Here is a 21,703-nt window from a genome sequence, read left to right as displayed (position 1 = left end):
ATTAAATATTTGTTTTTTATTGAGAATTTTTTTTTCCTTGCAACGGATTGTACTAGGACTGTGAATTTTGCTGGCTGATGAAAAAGAAGGCATTCAACTTCTTTAGAAATATGGCATTTTCCCAACAAAAGAGAATGCAAAAATTTGCATTTCCTGAAGTTGTACTTCGTAAATGATAAAATTTTATGGCAATGCAATGATGTTTATTTAGCCAAAAAAAAAAAAAAAAGACTGCTGTGTACATGGGTAGAACAACAGTGGATGAAATGCCAAGTTTGGACAGTGGATGATATCAAATTTTGGAAGTCACTCATTTTTTCTTAAGCAATATGCACTTGGGGAGAACAGTGCAGAAAAGTTGAATATGAATTTCTCCAAAAAAGTGTGTTATTAAGGATATTTCTTGACTTTTAAGTTTACTGATTGCTCTTTTACTGAGTTCTTGAAAATTGAGGTTGCTTTTCATGTATCCGTTTGGCAAAAAATTAGTGGTCAACTGGAAGAAGGGTGTACATAAGAGAGTACCAATTTTTCTTAATAAAGAAAAATTTGAAATTGTGCCACTTTAAATAGAATCAGCTACAGCAGTGGGATTAACAAAAAGTTAAAAGTGGAGGAATAAAAGACAACGTAAATATAAAAATAAAAACACAACAGATGAAGGATAGAAGTAAAAATGTAGTGTGTTTGCATTTCAGATTTTTTTTTTTTTTTTTTTTTTTCCTATAGTCCACTCAGAAGGACTAATGTTTTTGTTTTGCAATTTACCTTGAATCACTATAAATGCCCGTTTCACTTTTCAAACTGTTGCCACCAAACGTTAGAGACCTGCATTATTTGAAGAAACTAAATAATGAAAAATCTGCATAAATGTGTGTATATTTCTTGCATTGTGATAAAACAATGGTACATAGAGCCATTGAATTATGTATTCCATAATCCTACTACCAATATGGGCATGTGGAAGCCCAAATTTGAAATTTGGAATTTGTTTTTTTTATCAATTTCATATTTTGTAAAATGTTAACAAATTTTCGATTAACAAACTCAATGATTTCAAAGCAAGCAAATGGCAACATTGTACAGAAAAAACATTTTTATCTAAAGTGTGCGAGACCCTATGTTGGAAATTCTAAAGATGTGCTCGATTTAAAACTATTTTGCGATATTGCTTTTGAACTGAATTTTATGATTTAAGTGCAAAGAATGTGATATTTAATAAATCAAGGTAACAGACAAAATGTTAAAAAATGCCCCTTTGAACGTAATTTAAAATCTAAAACATTTTATATTTATTTATATTTTTAGTCCAATGGGGCTTTGTCCCTGAATGACTATTGTTTTCGTTTTGCGATTTTGCATTGGTTCGCTATAAATGTCTGTTTCACTTTTCAAACTGTTACCACCAAATGTTAGAAACCTGCATTATATTTGAAGAAATTAAATAACAAAAAATCTACATAAATGTATCTATATTTCTCACATTGTGATAAAACAACGGTACATAGAGCTATCAAATTTTGAATGGCGTAATCCTACTGTGAATATGGGCATGTGGATGCCCAAATTTGAAAATTGTAATTTGTTTTATTATCTATTTCATATTTTGTAAAACTTTAACAAATTTGTGATTCACAAACTCAAGGATTTCAAAGTGAGCAATGGCAACACTCTACTGGGGGGGGAAGAAACCTTTTTATCTCCAGTGCGCGGAACTGTGTATCGGAAATTCTAAAGATATTGTTTTGGCCTCCTCGGCGATTGCGGTGATTTGTGCCCAGAGAGCGCACCGCATAAAAAGTTAGTTGCGTTACAGAACGTAAGGGAAGCGGACACGCCAAAATGTCGGGCATATTACCGCTAACTGAGGTAATTGCATCGTATCTGTCAGGTGGCAGAAAACTAGTATGATGTATCAATTCACATCCAGGTGGCAGAATATGTCTATCATGTACATGCCAGGAGGCATAACGCTTGTAAACATGCCAGGTGGCATACGACTTGTAAATAAATTGTAAATAAATGTACAGTAAAATATCTTGGTGCAATAGATCAAGGAACACGCATCAACAACCTTCTTGATCATTTGGATACGTACTTTTTTTTTTTTTTTTTTTTGGTGACACCGGACTTGATTTGTGGAGATGAAGAATGGACGAAGAAAATTAGTGAGTTCATGACTGAAAAGCCAGGATTTAACGCGAAGAAATTCGAGGTAGGCCCTTTTTCATTTTTCCAGTTTTGAATAGAATTGTTGAATAAAAATCTTGGTGATTATTATAGTTGATAGAATCTAATGGTAAAATGGAGGCGATGAATAAGGCAAAGAAGTAGCGTATGGTGACGCGTAGCTTAACTACTAAGTTGATGAGTAAAATAGATTCTGCAATGTTAGAAGAGGGTGAAACCACGGATGAGAAATTAAAAGAATTACTCGAAATGTTACTTGAAAAATCGCAGTTGTTGAAACAATACGATTCTGAGATTGAAAAACTTATAATTACGGAACAGGAGTTGGAAACGGAAGTAATTTCCGCGCAGGAATATCAGGAAAGAATTATAAGTTTTAAATGTAAAATTCAGGAAAAATTAAGAAAAAACGCATGTAAAGTTGAAACTAGAAATTCTAGTGAGGAAACTATATCTCCGAAGTTGAAAACTTGTGAAGTTAATACTTTAAAATTGCCAAAATTAACGATTACAAAATATTAACGGTGATCCTTGTTCTTGGCTTGAATTCTGGAATCAGTTTAGTAATTCCATTCACCAAAATGAAAGTCTCAGTTTGGTTGACAAGTTTTGTTATTTAAAATCGCTTTTGGGAGGCTTAGCTTTAAATGCTATTAGTGGATTAACATTTACTAGTGAAAACTATACGGTGGCTGTTGATATACTAAAAAACCATTTCGGCAGAGATGACCTGCTAATTAATGCGCATATGAATAAATTGTTGAGTTTAGAACCTGTAAAATATCCTGGAAATACGGCTTATTTGAGGAAGCTTTATGACGATATAGAAAAACAAATAAGGAATTTAAATTCTTTAAATGTTACTAGTGGTTCTTATGGACATTTATTATCCCCTATTTTGTTAAAGTTAATACCCGAGAATTTAACTCTAGAATTCACTAGGAAAAGAAGTGATAAACAAAATTTTGATGTTAATGAACTACTAGCGTTCTTGAAAACGGAAGTGGAATGTAGGGAAACATCAATGATGTTAGCGCGTTCTAAGAATTTTGATGTAAATGAAACATCAATATGAAACAAAAGTTCCCATCAAGGTTATCAAAATAAATCTTACATGCATTCTAAAAGAAATGATTACAGTACAAATAAGCAAGGTGCTTCGGTATTAACTAGTCAAAGTGAAACTCCCTCTAAATACTTTCAAAAATCACATTTTAATCCAAGTCGAAAGTTCTCTACCCCGCCTAAGAAAGAGAATCAAAATGTCTGCATATTTTGTTTATCTGCTTGTCATATGAATCATGATTGCGCACTTGATTTAAAGGCTCGCCGAAAGGCATTAATGGATTGAGGTTTATGTTTCATTTGCTTTTCGAAAGGGCATCCAAGGCGTTTCTGTGCTCATAAAGATGAAAAATGCAGACTGTGCAATGTCCAAGGTTTACATAATTCGTTAATATGTGACGCCGCATCGAAAGGTTTAGAGACGGATACTTCCAATCAGACAAAACAAACGCCAATCCCTGAAGCTTCTCTTTCGCTCTTATGTAATGAAAATAAAAACAAAATTAAACTACTGACTTCCGTTCTTTTACAGACGCTTTCGGCAACAGTTAGGTGTAAAGGGGGGAATGAAAAGGTATTATGTTGTATGCTAGATTCAGGGTCAACAAAGTCATTCATCTTACGAGAAGTGGTTGATTCACTGGGGTTGAAAATTATTAATAAAGAAGCGCTTATTATTTTCACATTTGGATGCAAAGATGCAAAAGAGCACTTGTATGATATCGTAGAAATCGTATTGCAAAATGTAAGACATCCCAGTAAAAAGATAAAAATTAACGCAATAGTCATTGATTCTATAACACTAGGGCAAGTAAAAGTTCCTTCTCGGTGGATACGAAAGATGGCGTTTGAGAAGGGAATAGAATTAGCAGATGCTGGTATGAGTGACGAAATTCAAGTATTAATAGGTTCGGATTATATTTGGGAAATTTTAGAACGAAACGTGAAGATTTGTAAAAAATTAGTCGCAACAGAAAGCACTTTCGGTTTTGTGATTCAAGGCAAGGACGAAGGATCAAATTGTAAGGACACAAGAGTTAATCATATAACCGTTGTAAATGAGGACTTAGATTATGAAAGAGTTAAAAAATTATGGGAATTAGAAGCAATTGGGATAAGTTTGGATAAAGAAATATCTCTAACAGATAAAGAAATTTTAGAGTCATTTGAACGAAATACAACTTACAAGAATAAAAGGTATGAAACTCGATTATTGTGGAAAGAGGGTGTTGAAGGTTTAAATAACAATTATGAAATCGCGAAACAGCATTTACAATTTTTAAATAATAAGTTTAAAAAAAATAGCGAGCTATATTTAAAATATAATGAGATAATTAATGAACACTTGAGAGATGGTATAGTGGAACGGGTAGATACGTATTTAAATAGTAGTTTGAAAACGGGGTATTACATGCCTCATCACGCGGTAGTGCGCGAGCAGAAGGATTCTACAAAGGTTCGAATAGTTTTTGACGCTTCTTCTAAAAGTAAGGGAAATTTATCACATGATTGTTTGGAAAGTGGACCTAATTTAAATCCTGATTTGCTAAAGATTATCATTAAATTCAGGGTACATTCAACTGCGTTTTGTGCCGACATTCAGTGTTCATTTTTAGAGGTAGGCTTAGCTAAAGAAGATAGGGATTTTTTAAGGTTTTTGTGGATATATGAAGAAGGATCAAATCTCAATGACAGTAATCCCAAATTACAAGTTCTCCAACACAATAGAGTTCCTTTCGGGGTCAAGTGCTCACCTTATTTATTAACAGCCACAGTAAGACTGCATTTAAAAAAGTATGAAGATGCCTACAAAGAGGCATGCAGTATGTTAAAAGAGCTTTACGTAGATGATTTAATTTCTGGGACAGTTAATGTAGCAAAGGCCTTACATTTAAGCAAGGACACGATTTTCATTCTTAGTGAGGCCAGTATGAATTTACGTAGATGGGTTTCAAACTCACCTGAGCTGAATGAACTATGGAAACTTAATGGAATTGACTCTCGTGAAACATCTGAAGACTCTTTGGTACCGTTGGTACCGTTGAAAGTTTTAGGTCTTATCTGGGACAATGTCAATGATAATTTGAAAATAGATGTATCTCAGTTTGAGAAGTTACAAAATCTCAAAGTAACTAAACGCATCATTTTAGCAGCATGTGGTATGCTCTTTGATCCCTTAGGAATTATGAATCCATTTACTGTTCGAATTAAACTCTTAATGCAAACTATGTGGGAAAAGGGTATTCAATGGGACAAAAATGTTCCCTTTGATACAGAATTCATATTTCAGGAATGGTTAAAGGAAGTTGAAAAAATAAAGTTTTTCGAAATTCCAAGACAGTACTTCAGTGATATGTGTTGGAAGTTTATAGAAGTTCACATATTTTCTGATGCCAGTCCCAAGTGTTATGGTGCCGTAGCATATTTTAGATTTAAGAAGAAAAATAAATGTAAAACAAGTTTCATAGTGTCGAAATCCCGTTTGGCTCCATTAAAAAGGGTAACACTCCCTAGGCTTGAACTTTTGGGAACATTAATTTCTGCAAGATTAGGTTCGTATTTGCAATCAATATTTCCGCAGTTGGATAAGGGAAATATATTTTACTGGACTTATTCCCAAATTTGCATTCACTGGATCAAGGGATCTGCCAACGAGTGGGAACAATTTGTTAGAAATCGTGTGGTAGAAATCAAGGAGAAAACAATTTTAAACAACTGGTTCTTTTGCAGTGGGAAGACAAACCCTGCTGATAAACTTACGAGGGGGATGGATGCTGAAGCTCTAATTAATGATAGTGATTGGTTTTCTGGGCCACCCTGGCTTTCAGAAGTAGATATTTGACATCACATAAACGAAATGAATACCAAAGCTGACTTGCAAAATGTTAGTGAAGAACGTAAATGTGTTACTTTGAAAACACTTGTGGAATCTACAGAACCGTTACTAAATCTTGAACTGTACGGAAATTTAACCAAAGTACTGGGAATAATGGCTTATGTTCTGCGCTTCGTGAACAACTGTAAATCCGCTCGTGAAAAGCAATCTGGTGTGCTTACCGCCTATGAGTTATGGAAGGCTTCAGAATTTATTATAAGAAATATTCAACTTAATGAATTTTCAGAAGAAATTAAGGCTTTAAAGACAGAACAACCGATTAAAACTAAAAGCAAAATCATTTCACTTAATCCATTTCTAGATGAAAACAAAATTTTAAGAGTAGGAGGTAGATTAAGAAACGCATAAATTACCAAAGAAAGTAAACATCCCATTATATTGCCAAATAATAATCACTTCACAAAATTAATAATACAGCATTATCACGAAAAACATTTACACAGAGGGTTGCATTTAATGTTATCCGCAATAAGACAGAAATACTGGATAATAAGTGCAAAGAATGAAATTAAAAAATGCATTTGGAAATGCATAAAATGTTGCAGAGTACGAGCAGTAACATCTATTCAATTAATGGGAGAACTACCTGCAAGTAGAGTGATTCCAAGTAGAACCTTTTCAAAGGTTGGCGTTGATTATGCCGGCCCATTTTCTGTGAAAATGAAAAGGGGAAGAGGTATAAGACCAATTAAATGTTATATCTGTATTTTCGTTTGTTTAGCTACAAAGGCTATCCATTTAGAGATTGCTAGCAACTTATCAAGTGAAGCATTCCTAGCTGCTCTAAAACGATTTGCTTCGAGGAGAGGAAAACCTCAAGAAATAAGAAGTGATTGTGGAACTAATTTTATAGGTTCAAATAAAATCCTCAAGGAAGCAGTTTCATCTGCCCAGTCAACCTCAGAATTTCAAAGGTGGTTAGCAAATGAAAACATAAGGTGGATATTCAACCCGCCAGCTGCTCCACATCATGGTGGTATATGGGAGGCAGCTGTTAGATCTATGAAGCTGCATCTAAAGAAATGTGTTGGAACTCAAATTTTGACTTATGAAGAGTCACAAATTGAAGCATGCTTAAATTCGAGGCCAATAACACTGGTCTCCAGTGATCCCAATGATTTGACAGCTTTGACTCCTGGACACTTTATTATAGGGACTTCTTTAACAGTTGTTCCGGAACAAGATTTAACCGAAGTACGAGTGTCTCCATTGCAAAGATGGCAACTAACACAGCAGATGTTCCAAGAGTTTTGGAAGTGGTGGTCTAAAGAGTACCTGTGCCAACTACAGCAGTGTAGCAAATGGAGACAGCCTAGCAGAAATATTCGTCTAAATGACTTGGTTATCATTAAAGAAGATAATATGCCTTCATTACGTTGGAAACTCGGGCGAGTAATAGAAGTGTTTCCTGGAAGAGACAATAATGTCCGAGTGGTTAGACTAAAAACTGTGCACAGGGACATTAAACGTCCTATTACCAAACTGTGTCTTTTACCAGTTGAAGAACATTAACTTAAGTGTTTGTTTCATATTGAATATATTTTATTATTATTTTCATTTCTTATTGTACTAATAATTTTATTTGTTTGTTCTAGTTTAACCCTCATAGTTAACGTTTCAATATAGTAAGATATAAGATGTTTTGCTAGAAGATTGGTAAGTGTAACATGTAATTTTATACTTTTTGAAGGTTTTTGTATGTTTTCAGTTTCTATATTTTTCATTTACTTGTTTGCATATATTGAAGATTGTATTAAGATGAATGTAATTCATCGGGGGGGAGGATGTTTTGGCCTCCTCGGTGATTGCGGTGATTTGTGCCCAGAGGGCACACCGCACAAAAAGTTAGTTGCGTTACAGAACGTAAGGGAAGCGGACACGCCAAAATGTCGGGCGTATTACCGCTAATTGAGGTAATTGCATCGTATCTGTCAGGTGGCAGAAAACTAGTATGATGTATCAATTCACATGCCAGGTGGCAGAATATGTCTATCATGTACATGCCAGGAGGCATAACACTTGTAAACATGCCAGGTGGCATACGACTTGTAAATAAATTGTAAATAAATGTACAGTAAAATATCTTGGTGCAATAGATCAAGGAACACGCATCAACAACCTTCTGATCATTTGGATACGTACAGATATGCTTATTTTAAAATTATTTTGTGACATTGCTATTGAACTGAGTTTTATGGTTTAAGTGCAAAGAATATGATATTTAATAAATAAAGGTAACACAGAAAACGTTAAAAAAACGCCCCTTTGGAGATAATTTAAAATCTAAAACCTTTCAGATTTATTTATTTATTTATTTATTTTTATTATTTATTTTAAACTTTTTTTTTTTTTTTTTTTTTAATTTTCTATTTATTTTATTTATTCTTTTTTCAGTATTCTCACATACAGTAAAAGCTTGTCTATCCAGAATGCTCGGGAAATGCTGAATTCTTGATATATGTAAATTTCTGGATAGTTGAGCACAAACAAAAACCAAATTCACAATGGAAGTCATGTGAATAGAAAAAGAAATTTCTGGTCAAAAGCCTACATTTAAAATTATGTAAGATTTTTAAAAAAAATCCTTATTCTGTACATAGAATCTGACGTATTTCATCAGCCTTCAACATAAAAATTAAAGCACCTTATCAGATTAAGGAAATGCTGTCAATCCTGAGAGTTGGTGGAGATGCTACCAAATATACACCAATCATTTTGGTAAAATTTAAAGGAAAAAGATATATTTTTATTTAATTAGAATCATAAGACTCAAATCAATGGATACAGCATGTAAAAAAAAAACTTAAATCGTGTATCATAAATTTTCATGTTGCATTGTCATTTTCAAATAAAGTCATATATCATCTCCATTGAAACACATTTTTCTTGACGTCAGGACCCTGTAACTTTGAAAATACTCTATGTTGTTTCATAAAAGGAAGATTGTAAATTGTAACCATTTTTCAAATTACGTGAGTTAAAATATATTAACTAACTTACATCTTCTTTACAAAAATTAAATTGGCTTATCAATAACTAATCTAGTTTACATAAACTAAGGAGAGGATCTTATGATTATGTTGTGACATTATGCTTTTACATCATTGGGGCTAAATCACACCATTTGGCTATAGTTTTTGTTTGCCAAAAATCATTGACAGTAAAGTATGTTCAACACCAATTTTTTTAAATAATTGCAAGACTTTTGCCCAAAATGCATTTAATAGATTTGAAAAGGCTTGTTACTCCAGTGATCTCCTCTTCGCTAACTACACTGCCGAACATAGTAATCGTGATAGACAAACTAAAAGCCTATTGTGAACACTGAAATCTCTCATATGCCCCTGTGCTGTAACAAAGAACGTCTACTGGGAGTTCACATTAGTTCTTAGACAGAAACCTCCCACTTTTCTTTCTATGAGGTATATCCTATTCCAAGCATAAATTCTTAAAATGCCAAGATAAATACAATGATAGGAGGAAATATGTTTCCTGAAAGAAAGCTGTGTAATTCTATTCACATTTTAGTTATTCAATGGGATTTTGAAAATCTATATGTGCCTTTGATGGCCTAATACATCTCCCATTTGCTTAATTTTTTGGAAGGGATGTTAAAAAAAAAATGGGATGTTACTCTAATAAATATATAAAAAATCTAAACGGTTTTAGATTTTAAATTATGTCCAAAGGGGCATTTTTTTAACATTTTGTGTGTTACCTTTATTAAATATAATGTTCTTTGCATTTAAACCATAAAATTCAGTTCAAGAGCAATATTGCAAAATAATTTTAAACTGAGCATATCTTTAGAATTTCCGATACACACTCTCACTTGCTGGAGATAAAAATATGTACAACATATATGATTTCTCTGTACAACGTTGCCATTGCTCGCTTGGAAATCCTTGAGTTTGGTAGTCAAAAATTCGATAAAGTTTTACAAAATATTAAATTGATAATGAAATAAATTTCAAATTTGGGCTTCCAGATGCCCATATTCGCAGGTGGATTACATTATGCAAAATTTTATAGCCCTAGGTACCGTTGTTTTAACACAATGCGAGAAACATACATACATTTATGCGAGTTCTTCATTATTTAATTTCTTTAAATATAATACAGGGCGATGATATTTGGTGGCAACAATTTGAAAAGTGAAAGAATGCTTGCAGTGAATCAATGCAAAATGCCAAAATGAAATTAATAGTCCTCCTGGACAAATTGCCCCTTTGGACTAAAACTTTTCTGGTTAGTTGGATGCCAGATAGTCAGGCTTTTACTGTATACTTATGTCGCAAATAAAAGGTTGTTATTCTCATAAACAAGTTTTATGACTGATTTAATTTTCTTGGGAGCCTTGAAGATAGTTATATAGCAATAAAATATTTTATAATTAAAACGAAAGCTTTACCTTTGTCAGAGGATCTGAAAAATACTTTTTTTCATCTGTGAAAAAACAAATGTCATTCCCACATTGTTTATAAGCACCATTTTCACCAGTAAATGGAGTCCACCAAATTAATATTGGATGTTCTTTGCTATCTTTGGGAATGCCTAATAAGGATAAAAATATATAATTTACTGAATAGTACACAGCACAGAAGATTGTTAATATGAAATTCAGATTTACACAGGTTCCAAATTTAGATTGCCATTTCACACAATTATGCACTTAAAAACATAAGGTAATGATCTTTCAAAATGAAAATTCTATAAATGAATTTTTACCTAGTTTTGAATGCTGAATATCAATTGTAAAAGCAGATGTAGTCAAACATCAGTTTAACAAATGCAAATTTAATGAATATCTTCTATCATAAGTTAAGCAAAATAATTCGATTTACAAATTTTTTATTCTGTTTTACCATACTGTGAAAAAATCCAAATTTTTCTTAATAATTTTTCCTGAGAAGGGTACTAATTTAATAGGATCTGAACTAATTTAATAGAATCTTTAAACTCTATATGCCCTTGTTCACATATAAAATTTGGAATTATTCTTTTTTCACACATTGGGATACCACAGATATTGAATGGTAGCTGTAAAGATACTTTTTAATGATATAATGGTATTTCATGGATGTATAAATTTACATATTAAATATCAACTAATGTTAATTTTATACACTTATAAGATCTAATGTAATGATAATAAAGGAAGTAGTGGATCTTGTATTGAGTGTAAAAGAAAACTACAATAAATCCCATTCTTAGATACTCTTTTTGGCTTACAGAGTTCAAAAAAAAATTTTTAATAAGCTAAGAAAGATAAGAGAATTTTTAACACTTTTCAAAAAATTAATAAAGAAATTTGGACAGAAATAAACACAAACTTAAATATCAGTTTTCTAACTACATTTCATTACAGTAAAAACTTGATTATCTAGAAAGCTAAGGAAACACTGATTGCCAGACAATTGAATGAAAATTCTCGATAGCTGAGAGTATAAAAACTGCAATTTATGAAAAAAAAAATCGGAAAAAAATAGAAAAAGATATTTTTAGCCTAGAATTATAAAAAAAAAAGTTATCTTGTCTTATTTGTTATAAATTTAAATATCAAAAGCCTAGTAAGATTTTGAAAAAAAAAAAAAAAAAAAAAAAAAAAAAACGCATTGCAAACATAAAAACATGTGTATTTTATAGGCCTTAAATATATAAAACATATTCAAATATGAAATCGGAAATTGTTTTTTGTTTATTAAAATAATCAAGAGATAAAAGTTACGGACACAGCAGATAAAAAATTTAAATCACTTGTCGCAATTTTGTCCATTGCATCTCCACTGTTTATCCATTTTCAAACAGAGTTGCCTATTGTGCCCATTAATATACACTTTTTTTGATGCCAGAATCCTGTAACTTTGAAAATATACCAATGCATACTCTTTCACAGAAGGCAGGTTCCAAATGTTGTCCCCCTTTTTCTTCCCAAAATGCAAGGGAAAAACTAGCAAATAGCAGCTGATTTATATCCTTCTATACATCCCAGTTTCTTTAATGAATGGGGTGGGAATTCAAAACATAGATAGATCCTTATTTACAAAAATTGAACTGGTTTATTGGGAATTAATTGGGTTATACAAAACAAAGATGAATATCTTATGACTGAGTGGTGATGTCATGCTTATCCATCTCTGAGAATAAATCACACTGTTTGGTGTCCTGTATGTCCTCTATGACTTTGGCAGTCTCATTTTGGGGGGACAGGGAGTTTTTAAAATACTGGGGTTACTTTAGCTTTCCAGTTAGTTGAATGCCAGATAATCAAGCTTCATTTTTAAAATCCCCTTATGTCATTTTACTTATACTATAATAATTTTCATTCATATATATATTCATATTCGTTTTTTATACAGACGAGAGCACATAATTGTGATGCTTCATTGCAAGTTTATGCATCTACTTTAGAGTCTGCTGATTTAACGAATAATCTCAAGTGAATAAATTTTATTGCCTGCCTCATAACCAATCTGTTGGGCGCTTGTCATCTAATGGAACAATATGCTAAAGAGCGTACAATACAATGTTAAAGAAGCAATGCCCTCCAAAATTTAGATTCCTGTTGAACTGATACAACATAGAGTTTATGTAACATTACAGGCTAATGTTTAGTGTACAGTACCCCTTGATTTTTGTCTAAAAAAATTGCCAAGCAGTGTTGGTTGTTTGTCGAATCTGCAAGCCCGCATTGCAAAATAGGTTTTTGGGTAACCCTAATGTTGATAATGTTGGCAAAACTAGCCATGGGGAAAATTTTGATTTTTTTTTTTTTTTTTTTTCAGTTTTTTTCATTAAAAAGGGGTTATTTCTGTGAATATTGCCAAATGTGTTGTGATAAATTTAGATTTTGGCTATTTTTTGTAACAGTAACCCTTTCGTAAGGATCCAGGTTTGGTTTTCAGTTGCTGTGTTTGCTTGCATGTGCATGGTATGGTCTTGGATTTTGAATTGGCTATTATTTTGCTGTGAGTAACAGCATTTGAGTATGTCTGAGGTGGGTAAGAGATGAATATTAATTAACAGCATGAATGACCAAAATTGAATTGCTTACCTAGAGGATGGAGGAGATGGTAGTGGGAAGCCTAAACACATGCATGCGAAGAAAAGGTATATTAAAAAATTGATGTTTCGTTCATTTATTCGTCTCTGTGTGCTAATTTTTGTTAAAAGATTTGTCATTTAATGTTTTTATGTTAGAAAACATGTATTTTTGGTTATTTATTCCTCTCTGTTTGTGTATTTTTGATTATTTGTTCGTCTCTGTGTGTTAAGGCAGCTACGAATTTTTTTCTGGTTACCATGATAGTCTTTGTTTTAGCTTCCTGATTTTGTTTACATGAAAATAGATCAATGTGTACATGGACAAAGTTAAGGAAGTGTGCAATGCCTAATTTGTGCAATTCTCCAATTTTTTTAAGTGAAAATAAGTTGATGTGTACATGGACACTGAGTTTATGCAAGTCTTTGGCTTCTTATTTTGGTTTTGTGCAGCAGTCATCTTGAAATTGTCGCTGATCCTTCCTGGTGCTGATCTTGGCATCAAAAAAGAAACGATTCGCCAAGGGGTACTGTGCAGTAAATTTTTACCGACATCACATGTATTCAAAAGAAGAAATAGTCTCGAATATAGTCGTCTCATTTTTTAAATTTATGCCTGCTAGGTGATTCCTTTGTTTGAATATGTTTATCAATTACTGCTATTTTACTTAGCCATTTCAGAAGCAAAAGCTCGACTATACGGAAAGTTTGGGAAATGCTCAATTCTAGATATTTAAAAATTCTGGACAGTTGAGCATAAAACAAAACGGAATTCAGCATATAATGTACAAAAAAATGGAATTCAATGCAGAAAAGATGGAAAAGTTGAGTCAATAAAAAAATGAAATCTAAAAACTGGAGTGTAAAAGAAATTGGAAAATGGAATGCCAAATGAATAAGAAAAATTTTCCACTCTAAAATTACGAAAACAAATAAAAATTTGTTACCAACTTAGGTATCAAAAGTCTACATTAAAATTATATAAGATTTTGAAAAAAAAAATTAATTTCAGACAGAAAAGCCAATGTATTTTGTAGGCCATTTGAAACATGTATGTGCTTTCTCTTTCTTGCTTTTATCATAACAAAGAAAATATTCACGTTTGGGGAATTAAACATCAATATTCTTAAAATAATAAAACTAAAAATTAATAGTGCAATGCATGTTTAATTACACAAAAATACACTGAACGTGCCAGCTTTCAGAAATGGTCTATCTGCTTCCTCAGCTAGCTGAGTTCAAACGAATAATGATCTCGCATTTGTCTCCTTTCAAAATAACTGCATAATATATTCTCCTTTTTCTTCCCCTTCAGTTTCTTATAAAGCTGTCGTACTTTTATAGAATGGATATCCAAATACATGGGATAACGCAGGATAGTTCTCCACTGCAACTTGATTTTGCAAAAATTTCAGTCACTTTTATTTTAAAGACACTTTTTCAGCTTGATCCCATTCAACAGTAGAATGTGGATGCTCAATAAAATACTTGACTAATATATTGTTTGTATAAATATTGTTTGTATCGATGCAAATATTATTAGAGTTTATATAAATCTTTTTCCTCCTCAACAATTCTTGTTATTAACTTCCAGGATGTAGATTTAATATTTTGTGCAGAAGTGAGCAAAATCACACTTTGATGGGATAAGATCAGACCCATTCACTCTCTGAACTGAGTCACCTTTTTAAAACTCATTACTAACTAGCAATAACCTTAATGAACAAGACTAGGAACATGAAGTGAATCAAGAGCAATGTGAAAGGATGGAGCGAAAAAACAAAAAGATTGGACGAAATGACTGTATTGAACTGCTAATTCCGTAAATTGTTTCTTTCCTTTCTGAAACCACCTTTTCACATAAAACTAACAAGAAAAATTTGAAATAAAAAAATTTTCAAAACGTTGGGAAAACTCACATTTTGCATGGAATGATAAAAATTCCTTGTTGTCCTAAAACAGAAATCAAACTTTAGCATGCTTCCAACAAGAATTCTCGAAGGAGTTAATGCTCCCTCTAGTCAAATAACCATATGCTAAGTAGAAAGAGAGTAAACTGCCCATCTCTGATACTGAGAAACATTACTTATTCCTGTTATCCATTGATCTACTTTTGAACGTAGCATAAGTGAATCTATTTTGTGGACATTAGATTTGTCTAATTAATTTCCAAACAGATAGAGATGGTATTACTGCGAATTTATATCCATATTTGTTTAATACTGAAGTGATAAGGAAAATATTACAGCAATAGCACAATATTGCAATAAATTTATTTGGTTAATCAGCAGCAGCTTTACTTTTTTAATTACTTCTAGTAATTTGTCAGATGATCTTAAAGTTGAATTATTGTAAAAACTCCATGAAGTATCTATTATTTCTTGGAATTTGCAGGATGTATTCACATTCCTTTTCATGTAATTCAGGCACACTGCACATTTTATATAGAAAGCAACTGTTTTGTAAGGGTAAAATGGAAAAGAATCAAAAGGAATAATCACAAGCTAGATAGTAAGTTTGTAATATGAAATTCATTTTTGCTTCTTGTAAGCATGTTTAGACATCAGATGTTGTTATTTAATTTTTTTCTTTTTTTAATTAAACAAAAATAGTAAATCTTAGACAAGCAGGTCAATAAATCAGATGCTGATGTTCATTTTTTAAAGTAAGCAAAAAAGTCAATTTTTGTTTAGAGCAGATTTTAAATAAAAATATTGATTTCAAAAGCAATTAGATACAGATTCTTCTGCAGGAATAAATTTTTAAAAAAAATGGGAGAAGCAACAACCATTTTTATATCAAAAGCAATGGGCAGATGAAAGCAGAATAAGGCACCACCTGAAAAGGAAAGTAATAAATAAATGAAAAAAACTAAGATATTAGAATTCTAAAAGCATTAGGAAAGACTTTAATTAATGTTATTAATTAAAGATAAATTTTGAAGAATGTAAGAAGCTCGAAGAAAATCCACTTCACCATCTGAAAATGCTTTAATAACCATAATTTTTGCAGAACCAAAGTTAAAATTATAATTAATTGTCCATTTATGATTATTAAATTAGTACAGACAAATGTGGCTAAAAGTACATTTGGTGAGCAATGTGCACTATTACTATGCACTCTATCCATATTTAGACATTTTGTAGGTGAAAGACAAACTGAATCCTGAATTTTGATTTTATTTACCATTTCAAAGATATCTGATTGTTCATATATTCCTCCAAAATCTGGCAACACACAGACTACCAATTTTTTCCCAAACTAATATAAAAAAGGCAACAACCATTTTGAAAACAGCAGGGCACTAGAATTCTACAAAAGAGGAATAAAAATAAGTATATAAATATGTTGTAAGAAAAAAATAATTTTTCATGAAAACAATAAAAAAATGTAATTATTGTGTGATTTTTATTAAATTTATCATGACAAAAAAAAGGGCCAAACAAAGTTAATAATGTTGGTTAGCCTATATTTTAAAGTGCCCCTTGGATTATCACCAAGTTGTTTCATTTGTGGTAACCTGAGTAGTTGAATGCTATGGAAACCCTATTATGACGTGATTGTGGTGAATTTGACTGATGCAAAAATATTTGTAAGGGCTTATTTACATGTTGGATGTTGGTTAAAAAGTAGGTTGCTTGCTTTGTGCTTTTCACAGTAAAATGGCTGTATGTGATAAGATTAATTTGAAGTTTCTGAACAACTTGGAATGAAAGAGAAAGCATTAATTGATTGGTGCATATATGAAGGTTTACTTAGAAGCCATTATAAGTGTCCTGTTTGTACCAAGGAAATGTGTATGGTTGAACATAAAGATCATTCAGATGGCTTTGAATGGGTTTGTCACAAGGAAGGTTCAAACGCTCACCATATAAAGCATTTCATTAAAAAGAGAACATGGTTTGAGGAAAGTTTTTGGATGTAGTTAAGGAATTTCGTGTGCCACAGACTGAAGACACAGAAATTTCTAAATAAGGTAAGTGGATATTTCCTTTGTGTCACTGGTAAATGTGATAAGATGCTTTTCCTTTTTTTATGTTATTTCATTGTTGCATTTGAAATGTAGTTTATTGAGATTATATATTTTTTGTTTGGCTCTAGTGTAGAACTGGGTGCTCCTTTGATTTTTAAGTGAAAATAGATCAATGTGTACATGGACAAAGTCAAGTTAGTGAGCAATGCCAAGTTTTGTGCAATTCTGCGATGTTTTTTAAAGTGAAAATAGATCGATGTGTACATGGATACCGAGTTTGTGCAATTCTTTGATTGGTTCTGTGTAGCGGATTTGATTGGTTCTGTGTAGCGGGATGTAGAATTTTGGTTCTGTGTAGCGGCCATCTTGAAATTGTGCCTTGCTGGTGCCGATCTAGTCATCAAAAAAGAATCGCTGAAAAAACAATGGGGCACCCAATTGTCAACTTTTACCTTTTGTTTTAATTAGGTTTTATTGCATTATGTTTTGGACACCATTTTACTGGGGAGGGCATTGGATGTAAACAGGAAAGGCACAGAAAGATCGCCAATTTTCGCCAAGGAGCAGCCTGAAACATATTTTTACCATAATGTCAACCAAAATAAACTATAAAAAAGCTAGTTTTTTTTTATTTAATTCAGAGAAGCTAATATGACCTGATACTTTGATACTTAGCATTAGGCCAGTGTCAGCATGAATTTCATTATACAGTCAAAAGTCGTTAATCCGGACTCGTCGGGACTTCGGCGATTCCGGATTATCGATTTTTCCGGATTATAGATCATCAGTTTAAATCTGGTAAGATGGCATGCAGAAATTACAAAATTAAAAATATGAAACCGTAATTTATGAAATAAAGAACAATTATGATCTAAAGGGTATCAAAATTTACAAAAAGAAAAAGCTTAATATTTATTTGTTTACTTTATTAAGCATTTCTTTCAATGTAAGTTGCTTCGTTTCATGTGATAATACTTTCTCTTTAATTCTATTAAACAGACATAATTTCTTGTTTAGTTACAAAGTTCCGCTGTTCAAGTCCTATAATTGCTGTGTCGAGAATACCGACTAATTTGTCAATCGAAATGTTTTCATTTTCAATAACCTCTGGGTCACTTTCTTCACTATCGGAAGCGAATCATAATGACGAGGAACTTGATTTAAATCATATCAAAGACGGAGTACATCGAGATGAAATACTACATTTAGTAAGGAATTATAAGCCAAATAAAATATAAAACACCTGCCCTGAAGATAAGGATAGTGCTGACAGATCAACTTCCAATCCGCGGCGTGAAATTGATAAACAGATTTCGGATTTCAAAACATACTTTCGCTTTGTAGATACAAATTACATATTAGTAAATATATATCGGAAATTCTATTTGACATAATCGAAAGTTCAAGCTTACTTTTATGAAATTGCTCTAACAGTCTGCAAAAAATAATAAGCCGGATCCAATTCGAAGATTAAGGAACAACGCAATCTGCAACATTAACTGAATTTTTAGCTTAGCTTATACCTCCGTTACACATTAAACGCACACATATTCGCAGACGAACACATATTCGCAGACGTTACACATATTCGCAGACGTAAAGGTCTTGCGTGCACTCTTAAACGCCTGTGCGCATGCGTGAACGCGACGCATGCGCAGAAAGTTTGTACCTTTGAGGTCCGGATTATGGGTGTCCGAATTAACGACTTTTGACTGTACTACTACTAGCACCTCAGGTGACCCCGGCAAGGGGATATCTCTCATGGTAAACCTACACAAATACCACAAAAGAATTGCATACGTGTAGAAATGTGTTTATGGCTAAAACGGTGACTAAAAAACAACTGGTTGAAGTCTGTGAATACATTGCAAGTTAAAATACATAAAATTAACACTCTTGTACAAACACAAAAATTAAATATCACGATCAAACATTTTCTAAAACAAATATTTCTGAAAAAGGCAAAAATTAGATAGAATCACCAGAGATAATTTTAGACAGGTTTCATTGTACCCCATGCAATACCAACCTAGTAAGTTTCTAAGTCACAAAACTCTGTGTGGTTTGGAGTAGCTTCATAACGTACATAATGATATGGCAGAAAAGTATAATTATTGATAAAGTAATTCATTGATCAAGTGTATTTTACATGCACAGCCACAATATGCCATGCTATAATAAACTCGGTTAGTTGAGAAAACTACACCAAATCAATGAAAGCTGGTATATTTCAGTATTTTAGGATTTCTTTATCAATAATTTATCAACAAGTTTTCCTGTGAGATACTTTTCCATACTTAAATAAATTTAGAAAAGTGAGTGTATTCTACATAACCATGCCAAATGAAGGGTTAATAATCCCAAAAATTTTATCACTGCATAAAAGTAATCTATTTTTTAGAAATTGTTAAGTATCAAAGTTCCGGATTTTTTAAGCTAATATGAAGAAAATTAAATTTAAAGGTATTCACAAAAGTTAAATCTGTATAAAATTCAATATTTTATAAATGGATTCGGTACAACTCTGATATACGGCCTAATTTCACCAAATGTGGCGATATGTGTTCTGTGCTGGTTTTTGGCGCGATTGCGTGTTGTATGGCAACCCTGTTGACGTTGAAAAATCTTTCGCTGGTTCCCGTCATGCTTAGTGTCTGAGAAGCTAGGGGGAAAAGATATAATGGTGAAAGTTGTTGAATTGAAGTTCGGCAAAAGGAAATATCGTTGTGGCCATCCTGTTGAGGGGCAATGGGTATTTGGAGGTGTGGAAAGAGGGTATGGGAGATTATTTTTAGTGGATGTGCATGATAGAAGTAGGGATTTGTGATTATTTATGAATGAATAATCACAATTTATATAGTATGAATTTTCTGGATAGTGTGTCAGGCTGTCATATAAATATGATAGTGATTACGTGGCGCCATGTTAAAGGCAGTATGAAATTGGTATTTCTGCTGTTCAAAAAAGCATTAATGGTAAGTGCATTTTATTTTATTCTTGTTCTTATTTTGTAGAATGTTATGTTCATTGTTTTTTTAGTATGAATTTCTGTCGTTATTGTTTTTTTTAATTGTTTGAAATTTATTTTAGTTATTTTGTTGATTAGGGCGTACCGTCTAAATTGTGCAATTCGTAGATGTTTTTTAAAGTTGAAACAGAACACTGTGTACATGGTATTCTTTGAAATTTATTGTTGTTATGTTAATTTATTAAAGCGAGGTGTGCGTAGTTCGCAGATTCGTTCATTGCCTAGATTGTGCCATTCGTAGATGTGTTTTTAAGTTAAAACATATCACTGTGTACATGGACTCTTGTCAAATAATTTTGGTTAGAAACTTCACGGGTTTGCTATCTAAATTTTTTGTTTTTGTTTCGGATTTTTAGCTTAAATTGTGTGTTCAAAACATGGTTTTTGCATTCGCGAAAACCATGTTTTTGGAGACATTTTAGGTTTAAAGTTCAAAATGTAGACAAAAAATTTAGATAGCAATATGGCAGCATGGAGTTTCTCGCCAAAAACATTTGGTGAGAAATTTGGCGACTTGAGGGTGCATATCAGAGTACTTCCATGGATTCTAAGCTTTATGTTTTATCAAATTAATTTGACCAATACATACACAGCTTTACAAGAGCTTCTGCTTTTAATTCTTTAATTACCAGAGTATCATTTTTAAATTTATATTTATGCAAAATTCAATCTTATAATAACATTTCTTTTACATAAAAACTATACTTTTCTAGGAAGCATGACTTAAGTTTCTCTTTTTTAGGGAGTAAAAGTAAATAAACATTTAAGAGGAAAATTTCTAATCTAATTTTTCTAATTTTTGATTAAAATCTGCAACTTGACATAAACTTGTATGTTTGTTGTGTGCAATATACATAATAAAAAAAATTGATATTTTCTATTAAAAAATATTTATTTGCACACACATAAACTTTAAAAAAAAAAATGGAAAAAGAAAAAGGAAGGTGAATCAAAATGAATGAAAATTAAGATAACATAATGTGAATTGGTAACATTAAATATTTTTAGATATAACAGTGTGAAATCTGCTAACCTTTGCATAATTGTTAATGGATCCTCACATAAAAAAAACGCTTTAACAGAATGAGATCACTGTAAAACATTTTACTACGAGTTTTAATGTAGTAAAATTTTTCCTCCTTGGACACAAAGATCCGAGCTATTCATCTTCGAATGTCTTTAAAACGTCAACTGGTTGATCTTTACATTATGGTAACTTGGCGATTTTTTGGCGACCAACTCTCCTACAGCAACCCTCTATTTTTTTCCCCCGCCGCCATTTTGTCTTCACGAAGTAAAGACATGTTTCTTTTCTTTTTATCTACTGAACACTTCTTCCAACATAGCCGAATTACACTTACGCTAGAAATTTTATCAAACAAAACTGCTTAATCATGACAAATATTCACTGCAAAATTGGGAACAAGTGCACAATACCATACTCCTTACGCGTTTTTCAAAATAACACATACACATAAACCATGTACACGCCGACTTATTTTTACTTAAA

At 32.1% G+C, this 21,703-nt stretch overlaps 1 protein-coding gene across 6 annotated transcripts in view; it reads right to left on the bottom strand.

The window, feature by feature from the left end:
* The window catches only part of LOC118191423 (GDP-fucose protein O-fucosyltransferase 3-like), a 143,799-nt gene that overhangs the window by 120,066 nt on the left and 2,030 nt on the right, over positions 1-21,703 (bottom strand). For all 6 annotated transcript variants that reach the window (XR_015039684.1, XM_035362240.2, XM_035362233.2 and 3 more), the window contains exon 3: positions 10,563-10,705. Coding sequence is in view for 5 of the 6 variants with exons in the window: in XM_035362240.2 (XP_035218131.1) it covers positions 10,563-10,705 (143 nt within the window). In the remaining variant the exon portion in view is untranslated. The remainder of the gene's footprint in view (positions 1-10,562; positions 10,706-21,703) is intronic.

The sequence above is a fragment of the Stegodyphus dumicola genome, chromosome 2, assembly GCF_044657685.1.
Source record: "Stegodyphus dumicola isolate Sdum_Otavi_A_Nest chromosome 2, ASM4465768v1".
Taxonomy (NCBI): Eukaryota; Metazoa; Arthropoda; class Arachnida; order Araneae; family Eresidae; genus Stegodyphus; species Stegodyphus dumicola.
The sequence above is the reverse complement of the archived record's forward strand: the minus strand, read 5'-3'. Positions and strand labels throughout refer to the sequence as shown.